The following is a 19,281-nucleotide window of genomic DNA, read 5'->3' on the forward strand; positions in this document are numbered from 1 at the left end:
CTGATGACGACACCAGCGGATACCCCCGGACAGGGAGAGAATTCTTCTCCAGTGGCAGCTCGACACGCTCGCCAGGATGCCCGCCTGCCGTGTGCCGTGCCGCCCTACGGAATCGATCGGGGTCCTGGTTGCAAGTAGGGCTACTTGTATTACGAGAGAATGTTGCCTGCATAAAGCACTAAACGAAATTTATTTGAATTTTTTTTTCACGGATGGGTGTAATTTTTCGTGACGAACCTAATGACGATAATTAATTCGTGATTGGCTACAGTAATGTTGCAGTAACTATCCTCTAACTGAGCGGTCAAAGACATCATTAGATTCGTCTCGCAAAATAGCGAAGGGATTGTGAAATTAATTTTATAAAATATTTTTATTTAATATATCTAATTATTAGTCAAAATTTGCTACAATAACTTGTGCTACACAAACCAAATACGGCCCGGATCGGTGCCGCTGCCACACCGAACGGTACATCGCATCATGGCGGCCGTCTACGGCCGGACTTGCGGGCTGCGCGCCCGTGCCACGGCACAGGGGTTGGCGTGGGGTGCGCGGCCGGGCGCTCAGGCGGCGTGGCAGTCGATGGCTGCTTGGACGCACCCGCCGCCGTCTGGAGGCGCCGCCGGTGACGTGCCGGGCCGCGAGGCGAAGGTGTGGGCGGGGGCAGCGGCACGCTGCGCTGCACGTGAACTATCGAGCTCCAGAATGCATCTGGGAGCCTTGTGCGCTGTGGGAGTTGTGTGTCGCGCTGCGGGTGCTGCTTGGGCCGGAGAGCGCGCGAGCGGGCGTCCTGAACCGGGGAGGGGGCCGCGAATTAAACACTCAGCGCTGTTTGTTGCGTCTAGCACAAGTAGCATAAAAATTTTAACTAATAATTAGAATACTAAATAAAGTCAATTTATAAAACTAACTCCATAACCTTACTCTACTTCGCGAAACGAATCTAATAAGGTCTTTAACCGCACGATTAGAGGATGGTTACTGTAGTATCACTGTAGACAATCATCGATTAATTACTGTCATTAGATTCGTCATGAAAAGTTACACCATCCGTGAAAAGGTTTTGCAAATAAACTTCGTTTAGTACTTCATGCATATGAGATTTTTTTTTCGGGAATATGAGATTTTTTTTTCGGAAATTGTGTGCTATGCTATGATAGGGGAAACAAACAGGGCGTCAGATGCGAACGCCTGCCCGTTCAGGCCCCGGCGGCGACGCTCGTGCAGGAAATTAAATTTCTTTCTCGGACAGACTTTCCGGCCAAGGAAGCGGCGTCGCATCACCTCATGCTACAGGAGCAAAAAAGGACATGGCAATCCAGCTCTCCCGCCGAGCACGTGGCCGTTAGGCTATCTCCAACTCCCCCACACATTACTATTTATTATATTTTACTTTTTCTCTCTAAAAAATTCCTCCTCCTATAACTCCTTCTCTCGGACCATTCCCCCATATTTATTCCCTCTATATACTATCACTGATTAACTAACTAATTATTTATTGTTTTTGAATTTTAAAAAAATCATACAGTATTTGTACTGTCATACTCCCTCCGTTCACTTTTGATAGCTATATTTCATCTTGACACAATGACCAAGAAAAACAACTTTACTTATCATATAATAAATACAACACGGACTTTTTTGTTGGTCCTCCAATGCTTTAACTGGAAACTCCTCGTTACCAGTGCTATTTATTGCCACAGCCCATGCCATTAGCAAATATAGCTATCATTTGTGAACATTTGAGTTTTTAAAATATATCTATCAAAAGTGAATGGAGGGAGTAATACACATTATCATCGTGTTATGGGACTCAAACGAAATTAATATCGTGAAGAAATAATGTGATTAGAATATAAGGGGGAGTTGAAACTCATCCTATATATAAGAAAAATTTCAACTCCCTCATATATAGAAGGAGTTTTGGGGGAACCGTTGGAGGAAATTCCCCCAAAAGCTCCCCCAACTTACGGTGGGGGGCGGTTCCCATGAACCGTTGGAGCAAACCTTACGCTGAGCCCAGGAGGATGCACGAGCACGCCGGTCTGTTGCTGTTGAGCAAAGAGGTCCCCTGATCGAGACACGTCCTAGTTGCTCCTGTTCCGGAACCAGCTCGCTGCACGTCCCCGTGCGCGTGGGCGTAGCCGCCACGGCGCGTGCGTGATCGACCCACAGGCTCTCATCAATCGAACTCCGATCCGAGCCTCCATCGGCGGCGTCAGAGAATGATGCGGCTCGCAGCGGCAACAATCACAGCAGCTGCGCTGCCGTGCTCCTGCTCCTCCACGTATGCATGGGTCTCTCAAAACTACTCCCTGCCCGCTCCCGTCCTACGAGTCGACAACAGCTCGCTAGGGCTCCTCGGTCGATTCGAGAGTCAACCTGCTAACGGTTCGGGTGGAAACCGGGCACAACGGTTTGGCTTTTGCTTTGGTCCTACTTCAGTTAGGTGGGAAATTGGTTACTTCAGCTCTCAGTGTGGTTTGGTTTCACAAATAAAACGGTTTGGCTTGGTTTGATAATCATTGTGGTTGCGCAAGGTAAATCAGCCATTGCGGCGTTGTGTTGGCAGCAGACGAACACTCATGGGCATACAACATTGTGGTTGCCGATTTATTTAATGGTGTTTTGGGCTTGTACAATAGAAAGCTTGCCACGTGATGCGGTTGGAAACGGTTTTGAATTTGCAGGCGGTTCGGTTTAGTTTGGTTTTGGCACGCCATGGGTTGGTTCGAGGTGGTTTGAGTTGATGGGATTAAAAAAATGGTACGGTTTGGATTTAATTTGGATTACAGACCATTACCAGCTTGATTCGAGAGGGGAGGCACGGGTCATGCATCATGAGTGCGCGCGTGACGCGACGTGGGGCGCCGGCCTGGCCGGGAGCCGGAAGAACTGCTCGCTTTGTTGGTGGCTCGCCCGGCGAAGCCGGACGCTGGCTCCCGACTCTCGAGCATGGGTTTGTTGAATTTTGAATTTTGAAACGAAATATATCGAAAAATACCGAAATTTCGGATCCCGGTACTAGCGGAAACGAAAAAAAACCAAAATTTCGGCGAAATTACGCCGAAAAGTTAAACCCTGCTCTCGAGCGGGGGGGCCTTTCGCTGTTGCTGCGTGCCACGTACGTCCCGGTGGCGCCTTTCACAGCGACGAGACGACCGAACCGAAGCAGAGCGGGCGGTCCCCCCGCCACGTACGTGCCCACGCGGGCCCCCACACGCAGATCTCTCTCTCACACACACAATCCACCCGGGGGGCGCCGCGGCATCCACACGCGGCTGTGTGCGCCTCGCGCGCGCCGTCGCTGTCGAGCCGACGGGAAAACGATCAGGAGGAAAGCCACGCGAGATTCAGTTCCCACCCAGCACCACCACCGTCAGTCATGCTCAGGCGCCGGTCGTTCCTGCCGGTGGCCTGTGTGCGTCATGCTTGATCTTTTCCAGATTCATTATGATTAGTATTATCCAGAGTATTTTCCTCGATCACGCCATGTGCACGCTACCTGATGCTACGTCCCAGAGGTTCCGTTCCGTGCTGCTTTGGGCGATCGACATTATTCAGCAGAGGATCACCGTGCCGACGTGCACGCGCGACCAAAACCTCTGCGTTTTCTTGCAACCGCACATCAGCAAGTTGGCTGGGATGCAGCCTGCAGGGGCTAGCTCCGCGTTCAATATAATGGCTCTCACAATTATAGATGTCCAACGGGTCAGGCCGGCACCGGCACGGCCCGTTAGTGGTCAGGCCGTCACGAGCCGTCGTGCCTCGCGGGCCGGGCCGCTGCGTGCTTCGTGTCTGGCCTTCGGCCCAGGCACGACACTATGAGTCGTTTTTCAGGCCGTGCCGGCCCATGAAGCACGGCCGAAAAAATGTGTCGTGCCGGCCCATAGCCTAGTCCTGGCACACGGCGCACCGCTCACCCCGCCGCCCCACAGCCGCGCGCGCCGCCGTCGGGTCCCGCTCGCCGCCGTGTCCGTGAGGTGCCCCGGCACACCGGCAGCACCTGCACCGCGCACCCCCGCCGCCTTGCGCAGTCAGCTCCCCGCGGACGGCCACCACCTGGAGGCTGAAGCCGCCCCACAGCTCCCCGCGCGCCATGTTGCTCACATGTCACAGCCCCTGGCACCATCGTTCCGCAGACTGCAGCTCGCCGTCGTCCAAGCTCCCGAGCCTCATCAACCCGCGCAGGATCCTCTTGCCGGGGCGCGTCTCGCCGATTGAGACCGAGCTTACCGGCCATGGCCCCCGCGAGGGCCGAGGAGGAGGAGGCGCTCCCTAGGGACCAGGCGGTGGCGGCAACGCTGGCGCCGTTCGTGGCGGTGGCGGTGCGGGACTCAGGAGGATGTGCCGACGAGGAAGAGCGACGAGGAAAAGGGAGGGGCAGAGGAGGCGGGCTGGATCTGAGGTGAGGCGTGAGCGGCGGCGGGGTGGGGAATTTTATGATTAGGGTTGGAGGGTGGAGTTTGGCATTTTATATGGGGCAGGGGGTTCGTGGGCTGGGCCGGCAGGAGGCACCGGGCCGCTACCGGGCCGACAATTAGGACCGTGCCGTGCCCGTGCCAGGCACTGGGGTGTAGCCCAGGCACGACCTGCACCCCCGGGCCGTGCCAGCCCGGGCCCGTAGGTCACCGGGCTGGGCCGTGCTTGGGCCGGGCCAAAATAACGGGCCTTGGCCCTGGCTGACGGGCTCGGGCTGCATGACCATCTATACTCACAATAGCCGTTCGCTGTGCTGTGGCTGGTGGCTGGTACTGATTTATTATGAGAGAAAAATACTGCTGTCTAGCTGGTACTGATTTGATGTGAGAGAAAAATACTATTGGCTGGACAATGTGACAATGTGCGGCCCGCACACGTATTGGCAGCCCGAAATCTGGACGTATATATATTATCCTGCCCGCGCGACGTATCCGAACTGAAGCCAGGTAACGGTGCGCCGTAATGTCCGGCAAGTTGTAGCTAAGGCCGGGCCAGGACTCATGCACGCACTGGCCAGTGGGTTCGCGACATGGCACGTACGCTTTTACTGTATACCGGCAGCTGCTTACGGGCGCCCTCCCTGCGGCTGCCGTTCAAATACCAGCGGCTATCCTACACGATCCCCGCCTCGCCCTTTTTCCGGCGTGCCGTGAGAGCCAGGGGCGCGCCCGCCGCCCGCGCGCGTGCGTGCGTGCGGTGACAGCTGACGTGCGCTGAACCTGGGCGCGGGCTATTATTATCGGCGCCCGCGATCGCACGGCAGCTGAGCTGAGGTGAAGGCATACGTATGTTCGGCCGAAAGCGACCAGACCGGCGGGGACACGAGGGAGGGAATGCGGTGGTAAAACATAGCTCTGGCCTCTGGCTCGTGGTGCGCTACCGTTACCTACGCACGCACGTGTCATCGGCCGGTCGCCATCACGGATTCACGGACGCTGCGCTCCTTTTGGGCTGTGCGGCTGCTCTGGTCACGCGACAAATGATACGTACACGTACTGACGTACACCACCACCACTAGAGGTATCAGAGGGCAGCATTGTAATTTGCTGCCCAGAGTGGTGGGTGATGTACGTCTTGCCGTAGGACATAGAAATAGTACCATGCAGGTCGACATGATGCAGTACTGACGTATAATACGCCACGCACACCTTATGACCTATACCACTCGCAGGTACGTATATACTATAATATAATACACCCGGAGTCGGACCACTATTTGGAATATTTTCGGTCATGATCGCTTCATTGTTTGGGCTGTCGTTGATCTGTACCTTTTGAACTACTTTTGATATTTAACGTAACGACGACGGCTTTCCCTGTTCGGTTCGTGTTTTTTTTTAAAAAAATGTATTCACCGAGCACAATAGTATCACACCACTACTAGCACACGTGTAGTAACGGCACTTCTAAATATTTGTATATATGTTCATCACGACGCGTTCGTCATGCTAGCTAGGCAAGCCACTGATGCACAACAACGCGAGATGGACATAGATAATTGCACGGGCAACTTGTCTCCACGCTGGATAAGAATATATCTATGCATGTACTTACACAATTATTCTTATCCTCGAGCCCTTACGTGGCGACACGTCGACACTTCTTCCACACCGCGCTTGCTTGCTCATCGACCGTATATATATACAGTCCATCTTGATACGACGACATGCGTACGTGGAGGAGCTAAGCTAAGCTAGACGCCGCACCGCCGACGAAATTATTAATTATTATGTCTGGGCGTACGTACGTGCACCGTACCCGAACAGCTAGAGAAGAAACTACTACTGTACCAAAATACGAACATGCTTGGGGCATGCATGCGTGGGCGCACGGCAACAGCTTGTGTCGTGACAACACTCCTATGTCCGTAGAATTGTCAACTGTGGAAGGACGGATGCAGGGCAGCAGGCGGCGACAAGAGGGAGGATTTCTTCCGGCATGCGGACCGCGCATGAGCCCGCGGCCGGCGCGGGCAGGCATGCTGGCGGGTGGCGGCGGCAGCATTTCAAAAACCGGCGGCAGCGGCATGCGCGCGCCAAGCTCTGCCGATGCGCAGTGTCAACTCAGCGCGAGCTCGCGAAAGTACATGGTACCAGGGCTGTCGTGGCAGCGGCTGGGCGCCTCGAGCCTCGCGCGAGCACTTGAGCGCCTGCCTTCGCACGACCGGGACGCGTGGCCGGGGACTAGTGCCTTGTTCGGCTGGCGGATTCAGCCGGATTCAGCTAGCCACAACAGTATTTTTCTCTCACGCAAAATCAGCCCAGCCACCAGCCAACCAGCCAGCAACAGTATTTTCCTCTCACGCGAAATCAGCCAGCCATCCAACCAGCCAGCCAGCCGAACAAGTTGTAGGGAGGACGGAGGAGGGAGTGAGAGAGAGACAGACAGACACGAGAGGACGCGGAGCAGGGGAAGGGGACACCGTCGCCTCCTCTACGCCGGCGTAGGCCCTCCACCGCTATGTTTAGTTTCAAAATTTCTCACTTCAAACTTTATTATTCACCTATTACATTAAATCTCTTACTTTATGCATGAAGTATTAAATATAGGTAAATAAAAAACTAACTGTATAGTTTTGATGTACACGACGAGACGAATTTTTTGAGCCTATTTAGGTCATAGTAGGACAACAATTACCACAAACAAACGAAAAGTGCTATTGTGTGCTACAGTATCCGATGTGGCTCTTTTTATCACCATTTTACGAATCTAAACACAGCCCACGTCGCCGTGCGTAGGCAGTGCACGGCCGGATCTCCCGCTCAAACAATCTCCCAATCCCTCTTAGATCAATATCCTCTTGGGCCTTTAACCGTATTGTGATGATGGGCTCTTGGGCATATCACCAACAATCTCCCACTCGTACTAGAGACAATCATACAGGCAAGCTTTCCAACATTCCAAACCCCTTAAGTGTGTGACCCGTTAGGTTAATGTGTAGGTGGTCGTGATCGGAAATCATTTTCGAATCGCAAGTCAATAGCGGCACCTAGCAGGGCATAGTGACTCACAAATACACATAAAGATCATATCGGCCGAGCCTTAGATATACTCATACACCGATCCCTTTGCCACACGATACCAGTCAAGCTCAAAGCGAGATGCGTGCCACCTTTGTGATAGCTCGACCATTCTCTCGATCTAATAGTAGATTCTATTAATAACTAACCTTTAGTCATAATGATTAACTCTTTAATCACTTTGGCATGGCCATGCACTTTCAAATCCAACTATCGCGAGGGGCCCAGAGATATCTCTCCCGTTATCTAGGAGGGGCAAATTCCATCTTGATCCGCTCACATCTCATTCCATGTTTCATGACACACCTGTAAGCTACTTTTGTAACTACCCAATTACGGAGTAGCGTTTAGCAGCCCCAAGATGCACCACTACACACAGTGAGAAACAATGCCGATCTCAGGTCTAAGAATCCAGTAGGTATAACACTCAAGAACAACTGATGGGACATACAAAATAACAAACCAAACATTGTCTTGGAGTGGGTCAATCCAACACCATGTTCACCAACATGTGTCCACATCATTAATCCGATATCTCCATATCCATGATCCGTGAAACATGATCATCAATTAATGCATGTGCTAGTCTCAACGTCGTTGTTGTCCCACATAACGTCATAAACTAGGGATAATTTAGAATCATATCATTGTCAACAAAGAGTTTCACGAACAAGTCACATACTTGATAATCAATGTAAAAAATAATCATCCATTTAACAAATAACAATTATTCATCATTACATAAACATACTCATGACACAAATTTCTCCCACGCACACTAGAATTACTGATGTAAGTATCTAATACCCATAGATCTCATGTGCGCCTCATGCTTTGATTGTGGGAGAGGCTTCGTCAACGGATCAGCAACGTTTGAATCCGTGTACACCTTGCAAACCTTCACATCACCTCTCTCAATAAAGTTACGGATGAGGTGATACTTCCGCAGTATATGTCTGGACTTCTTAGTTGTTCTAGGCTCTTTTGCTAGTGCAACGGCACCACTATTATCACAATAGAGGTCCACTGGACTGGACACACTAGGAACAACACCCAAGTCAGAAACAAATTTTCTGATCCAAACAGCTTCTTTTGCAGCTCCGGAAGCTGCAATATACTCGGCCTCTGTCGTCGAATCAGCCACCGTATCTTGCTTGGAACTCTTCCAGCTCACTGCCCCACCATTGAGGCAGAAAACAAAACCGGATTGCGATTTGGAGTCATCTTTGTCTGTTTGAAAACTAGCATCGGTGTAACCCTTTACAAGGAGCTCATCTTCGCCCCCAAATATTAGGAACATATCTTTAGTTCTTCTAAAGTACTTAAGGATACTCTTTACAATTGTCCAGTGAGCTTCACCGAAATCTGACTGATACCTGCTCGTAACACTTAGAGCAAAGGAAACATCTGGGCGCGTGCAAAGCATAGCATACATGATCGACCCTATGGCTGAAGCATAAGGAATCGTACTCATCCTCTTTTGCTCATCAGGTGTCGTAGCACACTGACTCTTGCTTAGAGTAATGCCATGTGACATTGGCAAGAAACCTTTCTTGAAATCTCACATATTGAACCGATTCAATATCTTGTCAATGTACGTGTCTTGGCTTAATCCAATTAGTCTTTTAGATCTATCTCTATAGATCCTAATACCCAGAATATAAGCCGCCTCTCCTAAATCCTTCATCGAAAAACTCTTTTTCAAAGAGGTTTTAACGGCTTCAAGCATTGGAATATCATTTCCGATCAGTAATATGTCATCCACATATAGCACCAGAAACACAAGTGCGCTCCCACTAGCCTTTTTGTAAACACAAGGCTCATCTTCATTCTTGATGAAGCCAAACCCTTTGACTACTTCATCAAAACGAATATTCCAATTCCGAGATGCTTGCTTCAATCCATAGATGGACCTCTGAAGCTTACATATTTTCCCAGCATTTTTAGGATCGACAAAACCTTCAGGCTGTGTCATATACACATCATCACTTAGATGTCCATTAAAGAAAGCGGTTTTGACATCCATTTGCCATATCTCATAATCATAATATGTGGCAATTGCTAGGAGAATCCGAACAGACTTTAGCATTGCGACGGGCGAAAAGGTTTCCTCATAGTCAACACCTTGAATTTGTCGGAAACCTTTCGCCACCAATCGTGCCTTATAGATGTGAACATTTCCATCCATGTCTAATTTTTCTTCTTAAAAATCCACTTACAGTCGACAGGTCTTACACTATCAATTTGATCGACCAAGTTCCAAACTTGATTATCATGCATGGATTTTAACTCGAATTCCATGGCTTCAAGCCATTTGTCGGAGTCGGGTCCCATTATTGCTTCTTTGTAGGTCAAGGGCTCATCATTTTCCATCAATAATACGTGGCGCTCCTCCGTAATAAGGAGTTTGAGCTTGTCAGTAGCGCGACGTGCCCTTATAGACCTTCGTGGGGCTGGTGCCTCAACTACGGGTTGTGCAACATCTTGCACATCCCGTGGATCTTCAGTGGGTGCTGAAACAGTTTCGGGTGTTTCCTGAAATTTTGTACTTCATTCCGAAATTCTTTGAACTTTTCAAACGATTCAGACTTGTGCCTCATTAAGTAGATATAGCCATATCTACTAAAGTCATCAGTGAAAGTAATGAAGTACTGAAAATCACCTCTGGCTATTGAGCTCATTGGTCCACATACATCGGTATGTACAAGTCCCAATAAGTCACTCGCCCTCTCACTATGACCAGTGAAAGGTGCTTTGGTCATCTTTCCAAGCAAGCAAGACTCACATGTGTCAAATGATTTAAAATCAAATGAGCTTAACAATCCATCTTTATGGAGTTGTTCAATGCGCTTCTCATTTATATGACCTAAGTGACAATGCCAAAAAAAATTGGGATTCCAATCATTTGATCTAAGCCTCTTATTATTAATGTTACAGATAGATTTATCCTCAAGATCAAGAAATTATAATCCATTCACCAATGGACAATGAGCATAAAAAATACAATTGCAAAAAATAGAACAACGTTTGTTCTCTATTACAATCTTAAAATCATCAATTTCTTCCAAACATGAAGAAGAAATAATGTTCTTGCTCAAAGCAGGAATGCAATAACAATTATTTAATTCCAAAACTAATCCGGAGGGTAGAGACAAGTGGTAGGTGCCGACCGCCAACAGACCGCCAACACCGCAGCATTTGCGCCATTGCCGACACGAACGTCCAACTTGCCTCTTGCAAATCTTCTAGTCTCACTTAGACCTTGCAACGATTTGCAAGTGTGAATCATCGATCCAGTATCAAATACCCATGATTCACTGGAAGATAATGCAATATTAATTTCTATAACATTTATACCTGAAGTGAAGTCTCACTTCCCTTCTTCTTCTTTTCTTCCAAGTACTTCTTGCAGTTCCTAGACCAATGTCTCTTTTCATGACAGTGGAAGCATTCATCCTCAGAAGTAGGGCCAGATTTGGCCATAGGTGCTGGCTTTAGTTTAGAGCCCGAGGACTCACCACTGGAACTCTTTTCCTTGCCTTTACCTTTGGGATTAGGAGGCGTCCAACGCTTCCTCTTTTTGTTCCCCTTCTGAATCATCATCACATGATTGTGATTCTTCTTAATGCTCTCCTCTGCTGTCTTCAGCATCTCATGCAACTCACTCAATATTTTATCCAAGTCATTCATCTGAAAGTTCATGATAAAAGGCTCATAGCTCGCCGGGAGCGACTGGAGAATAACATCAGTAGCCAAGTCTTGGTGAAGTTCAGAACCAAGTCTGTCTAAAGTCTCAATGTAACCAATCATTTTGATCACATGAGGACTGACTGGGCTACCTTCTGGCAGCTTGCACGCAAACAAGGACTTTGAGATATTGAATCTCTCAGTGTTGGCTTGGTTCTAAAACATCCCACGCAGCCCCTCGATCATGGTGTGAGCATCTGCATGCTCATACTGCTTCTGCAGATCAGGGGACATGGTGGCGAGCATCAGACAGCTGACATCAAGTGAGTCATTGCAGTGTTTCTCATAAGCTCTGCGATCAGCAGCAGTTGCATTGACAGGGAGATCATCAAGATATGGCTGCTGAAGAACATACTCCTTTTTCTCTTGTCTGAGAACAATTCTCAGGTTGCGGTACCAATCAATAAAGTTTGTTCCATTCAATTTTTCTTTCTCAAGAACAGAACGCAAATTGAAAGCGGAATTGTTACTAGCAGACATGATCTACAACATTAAAGTAAAGCAATATTTCAGAACTAAGTTTATGTAAAGACTTTCATTAACTGATTTAATAAAAGACAACCTACTATATCAAAGTCATCTTACCTCTAATGACATATAGTGGTTCAAGATCCATAATCACTAAAATCCTAGTGAGCTTTAGCATCACGGCTAGAAAAGTAGTGATACAGGTAAGTAACAAATTACTAATCACATCTCTATGCGACTCTTGTTTGTTGGGTGGCATCTAATGCCCCGGCCCCAACCCTATGCCTTAAAGAGCAAAACTGTTTTGATAGTTTCGTTGAGTAAACCAATACTATGCTTGTGAATGTCCGCAATCCACCCTATACAAAAGTGGTAGCTGAGGGTACTCTACTTTGGTAAACCTACCACACAACGATCAAAATTTATAGGTGCAGCTATTGGTAAAAGGCATAAAAAACTCAACTTTTTTTGAGGGAAGCTATTCTATTATGATTAAAATATCCACCATATGTAAAAGCATGAAAGAATAGTATAACAGGAAAATAAACATCACAGGCATATAATCATATTATATTGTGAATAGTATTGCCTCTTGCATCACAATGGGCTCCATCGCCATGGCTCCAAGGTGACCTCTATTGCTATCCGTCCTGTCTTGTGGTGACCATCATCGCCATCATAATTGAAGTCTCCATGAAAAAAATATTAAGCTACTACATCTAATAGCTAGTGAAATAATTACATGAGGATTCAAAAATCACAAGTCGACACGCAGGTCGTTATACAATAATGGTGCAACCTCAACCCGGTTGTGTTAACTTGCGACACGCAGGCCGCACAAATCATCACATACATCATCACATGACATTGAGGCCATACCATTCACATCACACCCTGCAAAAACAAGTTAAGCGTACGACGTGTTCTACCAAAGTAGCGCTTAGGAAGCCGCTATAGCGAGAAAGTAACGGTGGTCCTGCGGGGCTCAGGGCAGCGCCCTGAAAACCTCACGGAATTACACAGATCTCATCTATGGAATCCCTATGAAAATCTCATCAGAGTGATCGCATCACCTCAAATCCGAGTCATTCATAATGCCTCAATTTTTACTAGGTCAATCACATTGACCGTGCAAACTTTGCACTTGAGAAGACTGCATCTACACATGACCTCGATCTGTTGGTTCAATCTGCTGATTATGCACACAGTTAGTCCCTGATGGTGATTCCAGCCGGTAGGGACATATCGTATGCATAACAGAGAAAGAACACGAACTAATTTTTTGTCACATGCCGTGCAATCAACTCGCTTCAGTTTTAACCCCTTATGACCAATTGATCTAATCAAACCGTGCAAAAGTAATAGATCCAATCTACTACAACAACATATCACCTATATGCTAATGATCCGGACCAAAAAATACGCAAGATGGCTCTGGTACCACTGTAGGTAAACGGATAGGCTACGCTAACATCACTATCGCATATACCCAAGATGCTTGCGAGTAGAAGATCATAGATCGTTACCACTAGACGCGCAGCGCAGCGGAAGAAGTTGCGCGTCGATGTAGAGGAAGTAGTCGATCACGTCCCACGAATCGAGCTCCTCGTACTTCATCCCAGCAGCCGATCAGCGCAGCAGTCGCAGCAGCGCCTCCACGGAGTCCACACGTACGGGGATGAAACGCCGAGCGTCGGTGTGCTAGCACCGCACGCACGACAAGGGCGGCGGCCGAAAGAGGGGGGTGGCTTGGGAGGTGGCGTGGCTCACCGGGGTCTGTCGCCCCTAGCCCGCTCGTATATATAGGGCGTACTAATGGGCTTCTATCTCATAGGCCCATTAGTAATTCTAATCCTTCTTGGATCAATATCCTCTTGGGTATTTAACCGTACTGTAATAATGATGTAATAATGAGCTCTCGGACATATCACCGACACTAAACACAGCCAAGAAAGTCTGCGGCAGAGGACCCCGGCGCGCGGGCTGCCCGCCACGAGTCCCCCCGCCTCACTCCAAATATCATCGGTCATCCCACACGACCCCACCCGGCCGCTGAACCCTCGTTGTCGTCGCCACTCGCCAGTCGCCACGCACGCTGGCCGCTCCCCGCATGCACACCGACTCCGGGTGCGAGTGTGCAGCAGCGTTCAATTCAAACCCGATGCAGGACGTGTCGCTGCCGCTAGCTCTGCTAAGCTGCCAGCGGCGACCTCCTGCAGTTACGAAAATGTGGCAACGGTTTTCGAGAGCGCGCCCGATGGAATGCTGCTGCTACGTGTAGCTAGAAGAGTGAAGCGTTACGAGCTGTTCTTCGTTCGATCGGTTTGGAGTCAAGGAGCAAGGACGATGTTGTTTGGAACAGACGGAACGCTTGCTTGGGCGGTAGAATCTGCTTTCTTGCACGGAAAAGCCTGTGGCCCCAGCATTTGTCACCGGCCGCGCACAGTCAATTCGCGCGACGTGCCCCCACACCCTCTCCGGCCGCACCCGCTCGCCCTCCACGTAGCCCCCTCGCCGACCCCACCAGGGGGACCCACGCGGGACCCGGGTGGTCCAACCGCACGGAACCTTCCCGTGCACCCGCCCCACCAACGCCGCGGGTCGCTGCGGCCGCGGCCCCGCGCGGCCCTGTTACGAGATCCGCGCGCCTGGGCGCCGTGGTCCATGGACCGCGCGCAGGATATTTTTTCTGCCCCGCGCCCGCAGCGCATCGGGCGCGCACACGCCACGCGCCACCGGCGATCTCGCCCGTCCACGTCCTCACGGCGCTGGCGCGCGCCCTGCCGCCCGTGCGGGATCCGACGGCGCCGCGCGCTTCTCCTTCCTCGGCCTCGCCGTATTAAACCCCGCCTCTGTCCGTCCTCGCCGGCCTCGTTTCTTCTTCTTCTCCACCGCTTTTTTTTTCCCGCGAGAGGCGGGACAGGGACGGGACTCATGAGGGAGACCAGCGCCGCCAGGGGTGAGGGCCCCGTGTGCAAGGCTGTGGTCGGCGGGGATGGGGACGTGGACGGGAAGGGCGCAGGCGTGGCGGCGTCCGCCCGGCGACGGCGCCGGTGCCTTGAGCTGAGGAGGCTCGGGCGGACCGCGGCGGCGGCGGAGGATGGCTTGTCGGCGAAGAAGGTCCGGCCGGGGTCGGAAAGGTCGTCGTCCGACTTGTCCGTAGAGGCGGACCACGGGGCGGGCTGGCCGGCGTGCCTGTCGCACGGCGCGGTGTCGGTGATCGGCCGGCGGAGGGAGATGGAGGACGCCTTCTCCGTCGCGCTCTCGTTCCTGGCCTCGCCTGACGCGGGGGCCGAGGGCGGCGGCGGGGGCTCGGACGGGGAGGAGGACTTCTTCGCGGTGTACGACGGCCACGGCGGGGCGCGGGTGGCGGAGGCGTGCCGGGAGCGGCTCCACGTCGTGCTCGCCGAGGAGGTGGGCCTGCGCCGCGGCGTCGGGAGCGACGCGCGCTGGAAGGAGGCTATGGTGGCCAGCTTCGCCCGGGTGGACGGTGAGGTCACCGGCGGCCTCGCGCCCCCGCCCAAGGTGGCCGCGGACGCCGACCCCGACCCGCCCTACCGAACCGTGGGGTCCACCGCCGTGGTGGCCGTCGTGGGGCAGCGCCGCATCGTCGTCGCCAACTGCGGCGACTCGCGCGCCGTGCTCTCCCGCGCCGGCGTCGCGGTGCCACTCTCCACTGATCACAAGGTACGTTGCGCGGGTGCACACCCCCAGCCCAAATCTCCCCTCTCGACACTGACCAAATGCGTAAATTAACACGGCTAATGACACTCCCAGATGCCCAGATGGTACTTAGACCGTCCACAGCGATAGGAGGAAATGGAGGAGTAGATGCACTGTTTGGCACTGTAGATGCACTGTTTGGCACTGTAGACAGAGAGGGCGTGGGAAACGAGGCAAGAGCAAATTTGCTGTTGCTCTTGCCATTGTGGACAGCCTAACGACTTTAATACCTCGGATTCTCGTTTAAAAAACGAGACGATCTGCGCCTCAGGAGGATCAGATCTGATTTTCTAATCGCACTAATTTAGCCTCCAGAATGTTCCTGCACGGCACGAGCACGGGACGGCGACGATCTCGCGTCTCGTCTGCTCCTGGTTGGGTTTGGGTGGTGCCAAAGCTGGCCGGCTAGCTGGTGTCGGTCAGTGTCACTCCGCCCCGGAACGGGATGGGCCGTGGTGAATTCCCTAGCGCGCCTGCCGGCCCGAGGGTGGTTGCGGTTGGTGGGGGCTGGGGCAAAGCGCGCGTTGAGGGATGCCACGTAGGCGACCTACTGGGGAAGAAAGCCAGCTGGGGTAGCTAGCGTGGTGCGGCACTGCTGTTCGTCCATGAGCTGTGTGTTAGGTCCAAGCACCTTGCCCCCTCACAGAAAACGTTTTCTCTGTTTAGGAATGCTACGTCTCACAGGGTTGTGGGATCTGTTCCGGTGGTTGGTGTTGTTCTGGTACATGCTTGATTTGAGCAGTGGGTGCCAACCAGTGGCTACTCCACCTTGCACGCATACGGCCAAGGGTGCAGCCTACATTGGTATGCAAGTTTGCAATGCAGAAACACTTCCAAATGTATGTATCCTCTTCTAGTAACGTGTCCCATACGTGACTCTATGGACGTGATTAGGGCCCTGTTTAGTTCCCTTCAAAATTCCAAAACTTTACAAGATTCCCCATCACATCGAATGTTTTAACGCATGCATGAAGTATTAAATATAGCTAAATAAAATAACTAATTACACAGTTAGATTGTAATTTGCGAGACGAATCTTTTGAGCCTAGTTAACCCATGGCGGGACAATAATTATCAAATACAAACGAAAGTGCTACAGTGTTTTACACCCAAATCTTTACGCAACTAAACAAGGCCTAGATGGAGTTGGCGAAGAAAGTGCGTTGTCCTTCGTCCTTTGTTTTGGCGGTGGAATAGTTGGGATGGATAGATTATGGGTGTGTTTAGTTCCCAAAAAATTTTTGGGTTTTGCTACTGTAGCATTTTCGTTTTTATTAGATCATTAGTGTCTAATCATGAACTAATTAGGCTCAAAAGATTCATCTCATCATTTACAGCTAAACTGTGCAATTAGTTATTTTTTAAACTCTATTTAATACTTCATGTATGTGTTCAAAAATTTGATGTGACGGAGAATCTTGAAAATTTTTGGGAACTAAACAGGGCCATATATGCTTACTCTTTTAGGGCGAGAAGTTGTGCTTGTTTAGTACAAGGATTACTTTGTGTTGAGATCTGTAGCAACCAAATAAAAACAAGATCTGCACGGACCATGCATTTAGGCGTGGTTTAAGCCATGAGCAGTGCCCAGGATGATTTGTTCTGACTACGCAGCCAGATCGGCCGGATGAGTTGCAGAGGGTGGAAGCGGCCGGCGGGAGAGTCATCAACTGGAACGGGTACCGTGTCCTGGGAGTGCTTGCAACTTCTAGGTCCATTGGTAAGAACATGTCCTCTCCTTCCCATTTTTCTTACCCTAATCAGCAATCCCCTGAACGCCTCGGTGCATTGTTACATGTTTCAGGTGACTACTACCTGAAGCCGTACGTGAGTGCGGAGCCGGAGGTGATGGTGGTGGAGCGCACGGACCAGGACGAGCTCCTCATACTGGCCAGCGACGGGCTCTGGGACGTGGTGTCCAACGAGGTGGCGTGCAAGATCGCCCGGAACGTCCTCAGCGGGCGGGCGGCCTCCATGTTCCCCGACTCCGTCGCCGGGCGCACCGCCGCCGACGCCGCCGCCCTGCTGGCGGAGCTGGCCATGTCCCGCGGCAGCAAGGACAACATCAGCGTCGTCGTGGTCGAGCTGCAGCGACTGAAGAGGAGCGGCGGCGGCGCGGCCTGAATGGGTTAATTAATTTACTGATGAGGCTGAGAGCATGTAGCTGTAGCGTGTAGATGATGACAATTTTAAGATATTTGAGCGTGCTGAGGAACCGGGGATTAAGAGGGTCTCTCGGCTGTCATCAGGGGTTCGAATTGAACAGCATGGTGATGCAGGGTGTACATAGGATGCGTGTTGTTGGATGTTTGAGGCTCTCGGTGTCCTAATCATAGCTATATGCAATTTATTAAATTCTCTTGCATTGCTTTCTTCACATCATATGTGGTGACGTTCCTTTCTCGTGATTTAGCAGCAGTAGTTGACACCAGTCTAGGTTTAGCAGCACTCGAAATTCAGACAGCTTGGGACCATGAGACACCTGGCCCAGGCTAACAGGTTATCTTCAGGGTCAAGAAGACTTTGCTCAAAAGAGAGCGAGAGCCTTGTTTGCGCTTGCGCCAGGTGTTAAAGAGTGGTTTCTTGCTTTGTGTTGCTGCAGAGTACTGATTCTTTTTGTTTCTTCAATCCCGTTGTTTTGCATCTTGGATGTTTGTAGCCTACCTAACTTTTGCTTGGGACTGCTTTTTGAAAGGTGTTGTGGTTGTTCGGGTTGTGATTCTACTGTTGGGCAGGCGACTGTCTTCCCTATATGGTTTCTGACCGTGCCTTTGCCGATGAATGCTGCAATCCCTGCCCTGAAAAAATGAAAATCGACGCTTTCAATGACGGTTAGATCGGCCCTTCGATTTTGTCCGCAGCGGCAGCTCTCTCCTCAACTATGGCGAGGGCTCCAACATTGGCAATATAGATCTGTCGTCTGTTGAAGCGTATAGACCTTAAGATTCAACACATCTCGGTGTCTAGGTTTTAGGGTAGAGGTCAGGACGGAGCCATGAATGTAATTACGGCTCGTCGGTGAGATCAAATCACTCATTTTATGTAGCTAAACAGCAAATACCATGTCATTTGTATACAAATTCAAATTATAGCACAAAACACCACGTAAGAGTGTACAGTAAATATTTACATGTTTATTGTACTAAACAATATTTACATGTTTATTTAGAAGGAAATATGCACTTCTTAAGATGTACCGGTCACTTTTTAAAAAAAAACATGTACAAGTGTATTTAGAAAGACTGTACATGCATGTACATGTACATGCATGAAAAACCTATCTATATGGTCATTTTTGAAAGACTGAACCGGCGGATGAGATCATCGTTATCAGTTGGTATGTCATCTACCAGAAAAGAATAATGATTTAAGTATAGCTCAGCAGGTAAGATTTCATCTATTGTAATCTGTCCGCTAGAGTTCGAGTCCTCACTCCAACATGAGAACATGTATTTTCCTCAATTTATTTTATCAGTTTGTAATTTTCAATGCTAAAATCATCTATATATCATCAATTGTAAAATCTAGAAAATATAAAGACCGATGTCTATATTTTACTATGTATATGGTAGCATATATTATTATATTATATGATTCTATCGAATAGAAATTAGAGATATGCTCATCTTGTTGATGAAGGCTCCTCTTGTTGTGCCTTGTTGTTTGAGGAAGGAGGTAACCACTACATCCGGTAGCAATGGCAATAGTTTCTTAGTAATCTTACTCCTATTTAGTTCCTCTTCCATAGGTGTGGCAATTGAAGATTACGCCAAATTTCTTTAACTAATTGAGGAGGTACAACCACAACTGTAGCATGGTCTAGCATGGTCCTAGTGCG

The 19,281-nt window shown here is 49.9% G+C and overlaps 1 protein-coding gene across 1 annotated transcript; it reads left to right on the forward strand.

Moving 5' to 3' along the window:
* The first annotated feature begins 14,594 nt into the window (after positions 1–14,594).
* Positions 14,595–17,808, forward strand: LOC120697785 (protein phosphatase 2C 51-like). Its single transcript, XM_039981123.1, has 3 exons — positions 14,595–15,407; positions 17,058–17,163; positions 17,248–17,808. The coding sequence occupies exons 1-3, from the start codon at positions 14,655–14,657 to the stop codon at positions 17,565–17,567; spliced, it is 1,179 nt and encodes a 392-aa protein (XP_039837057.1). The 5' UTR covers positions 14,595–14,654; the 3' UTR covers positions 17,568–17,808.
* Positions 17,809–19,281: the final 1,473 nt, after the last annotated feature.

Source organism: Panicum virgatum, chromosome 3K, assembly GCF_016808335.1.
Source record: "Panicum virgatum strain AP13 chromosome 3K, P.virgatum_v5, whole genome shotgun sequence".
In the NCBI taxonomy this organism is placed as follows: domain Eukaryota; kingdom Viridiplantae; phylum Streptophyta; class Magnoliopsida; order Poales; family Poaceae; genus Panicum; species Panicum virgatum.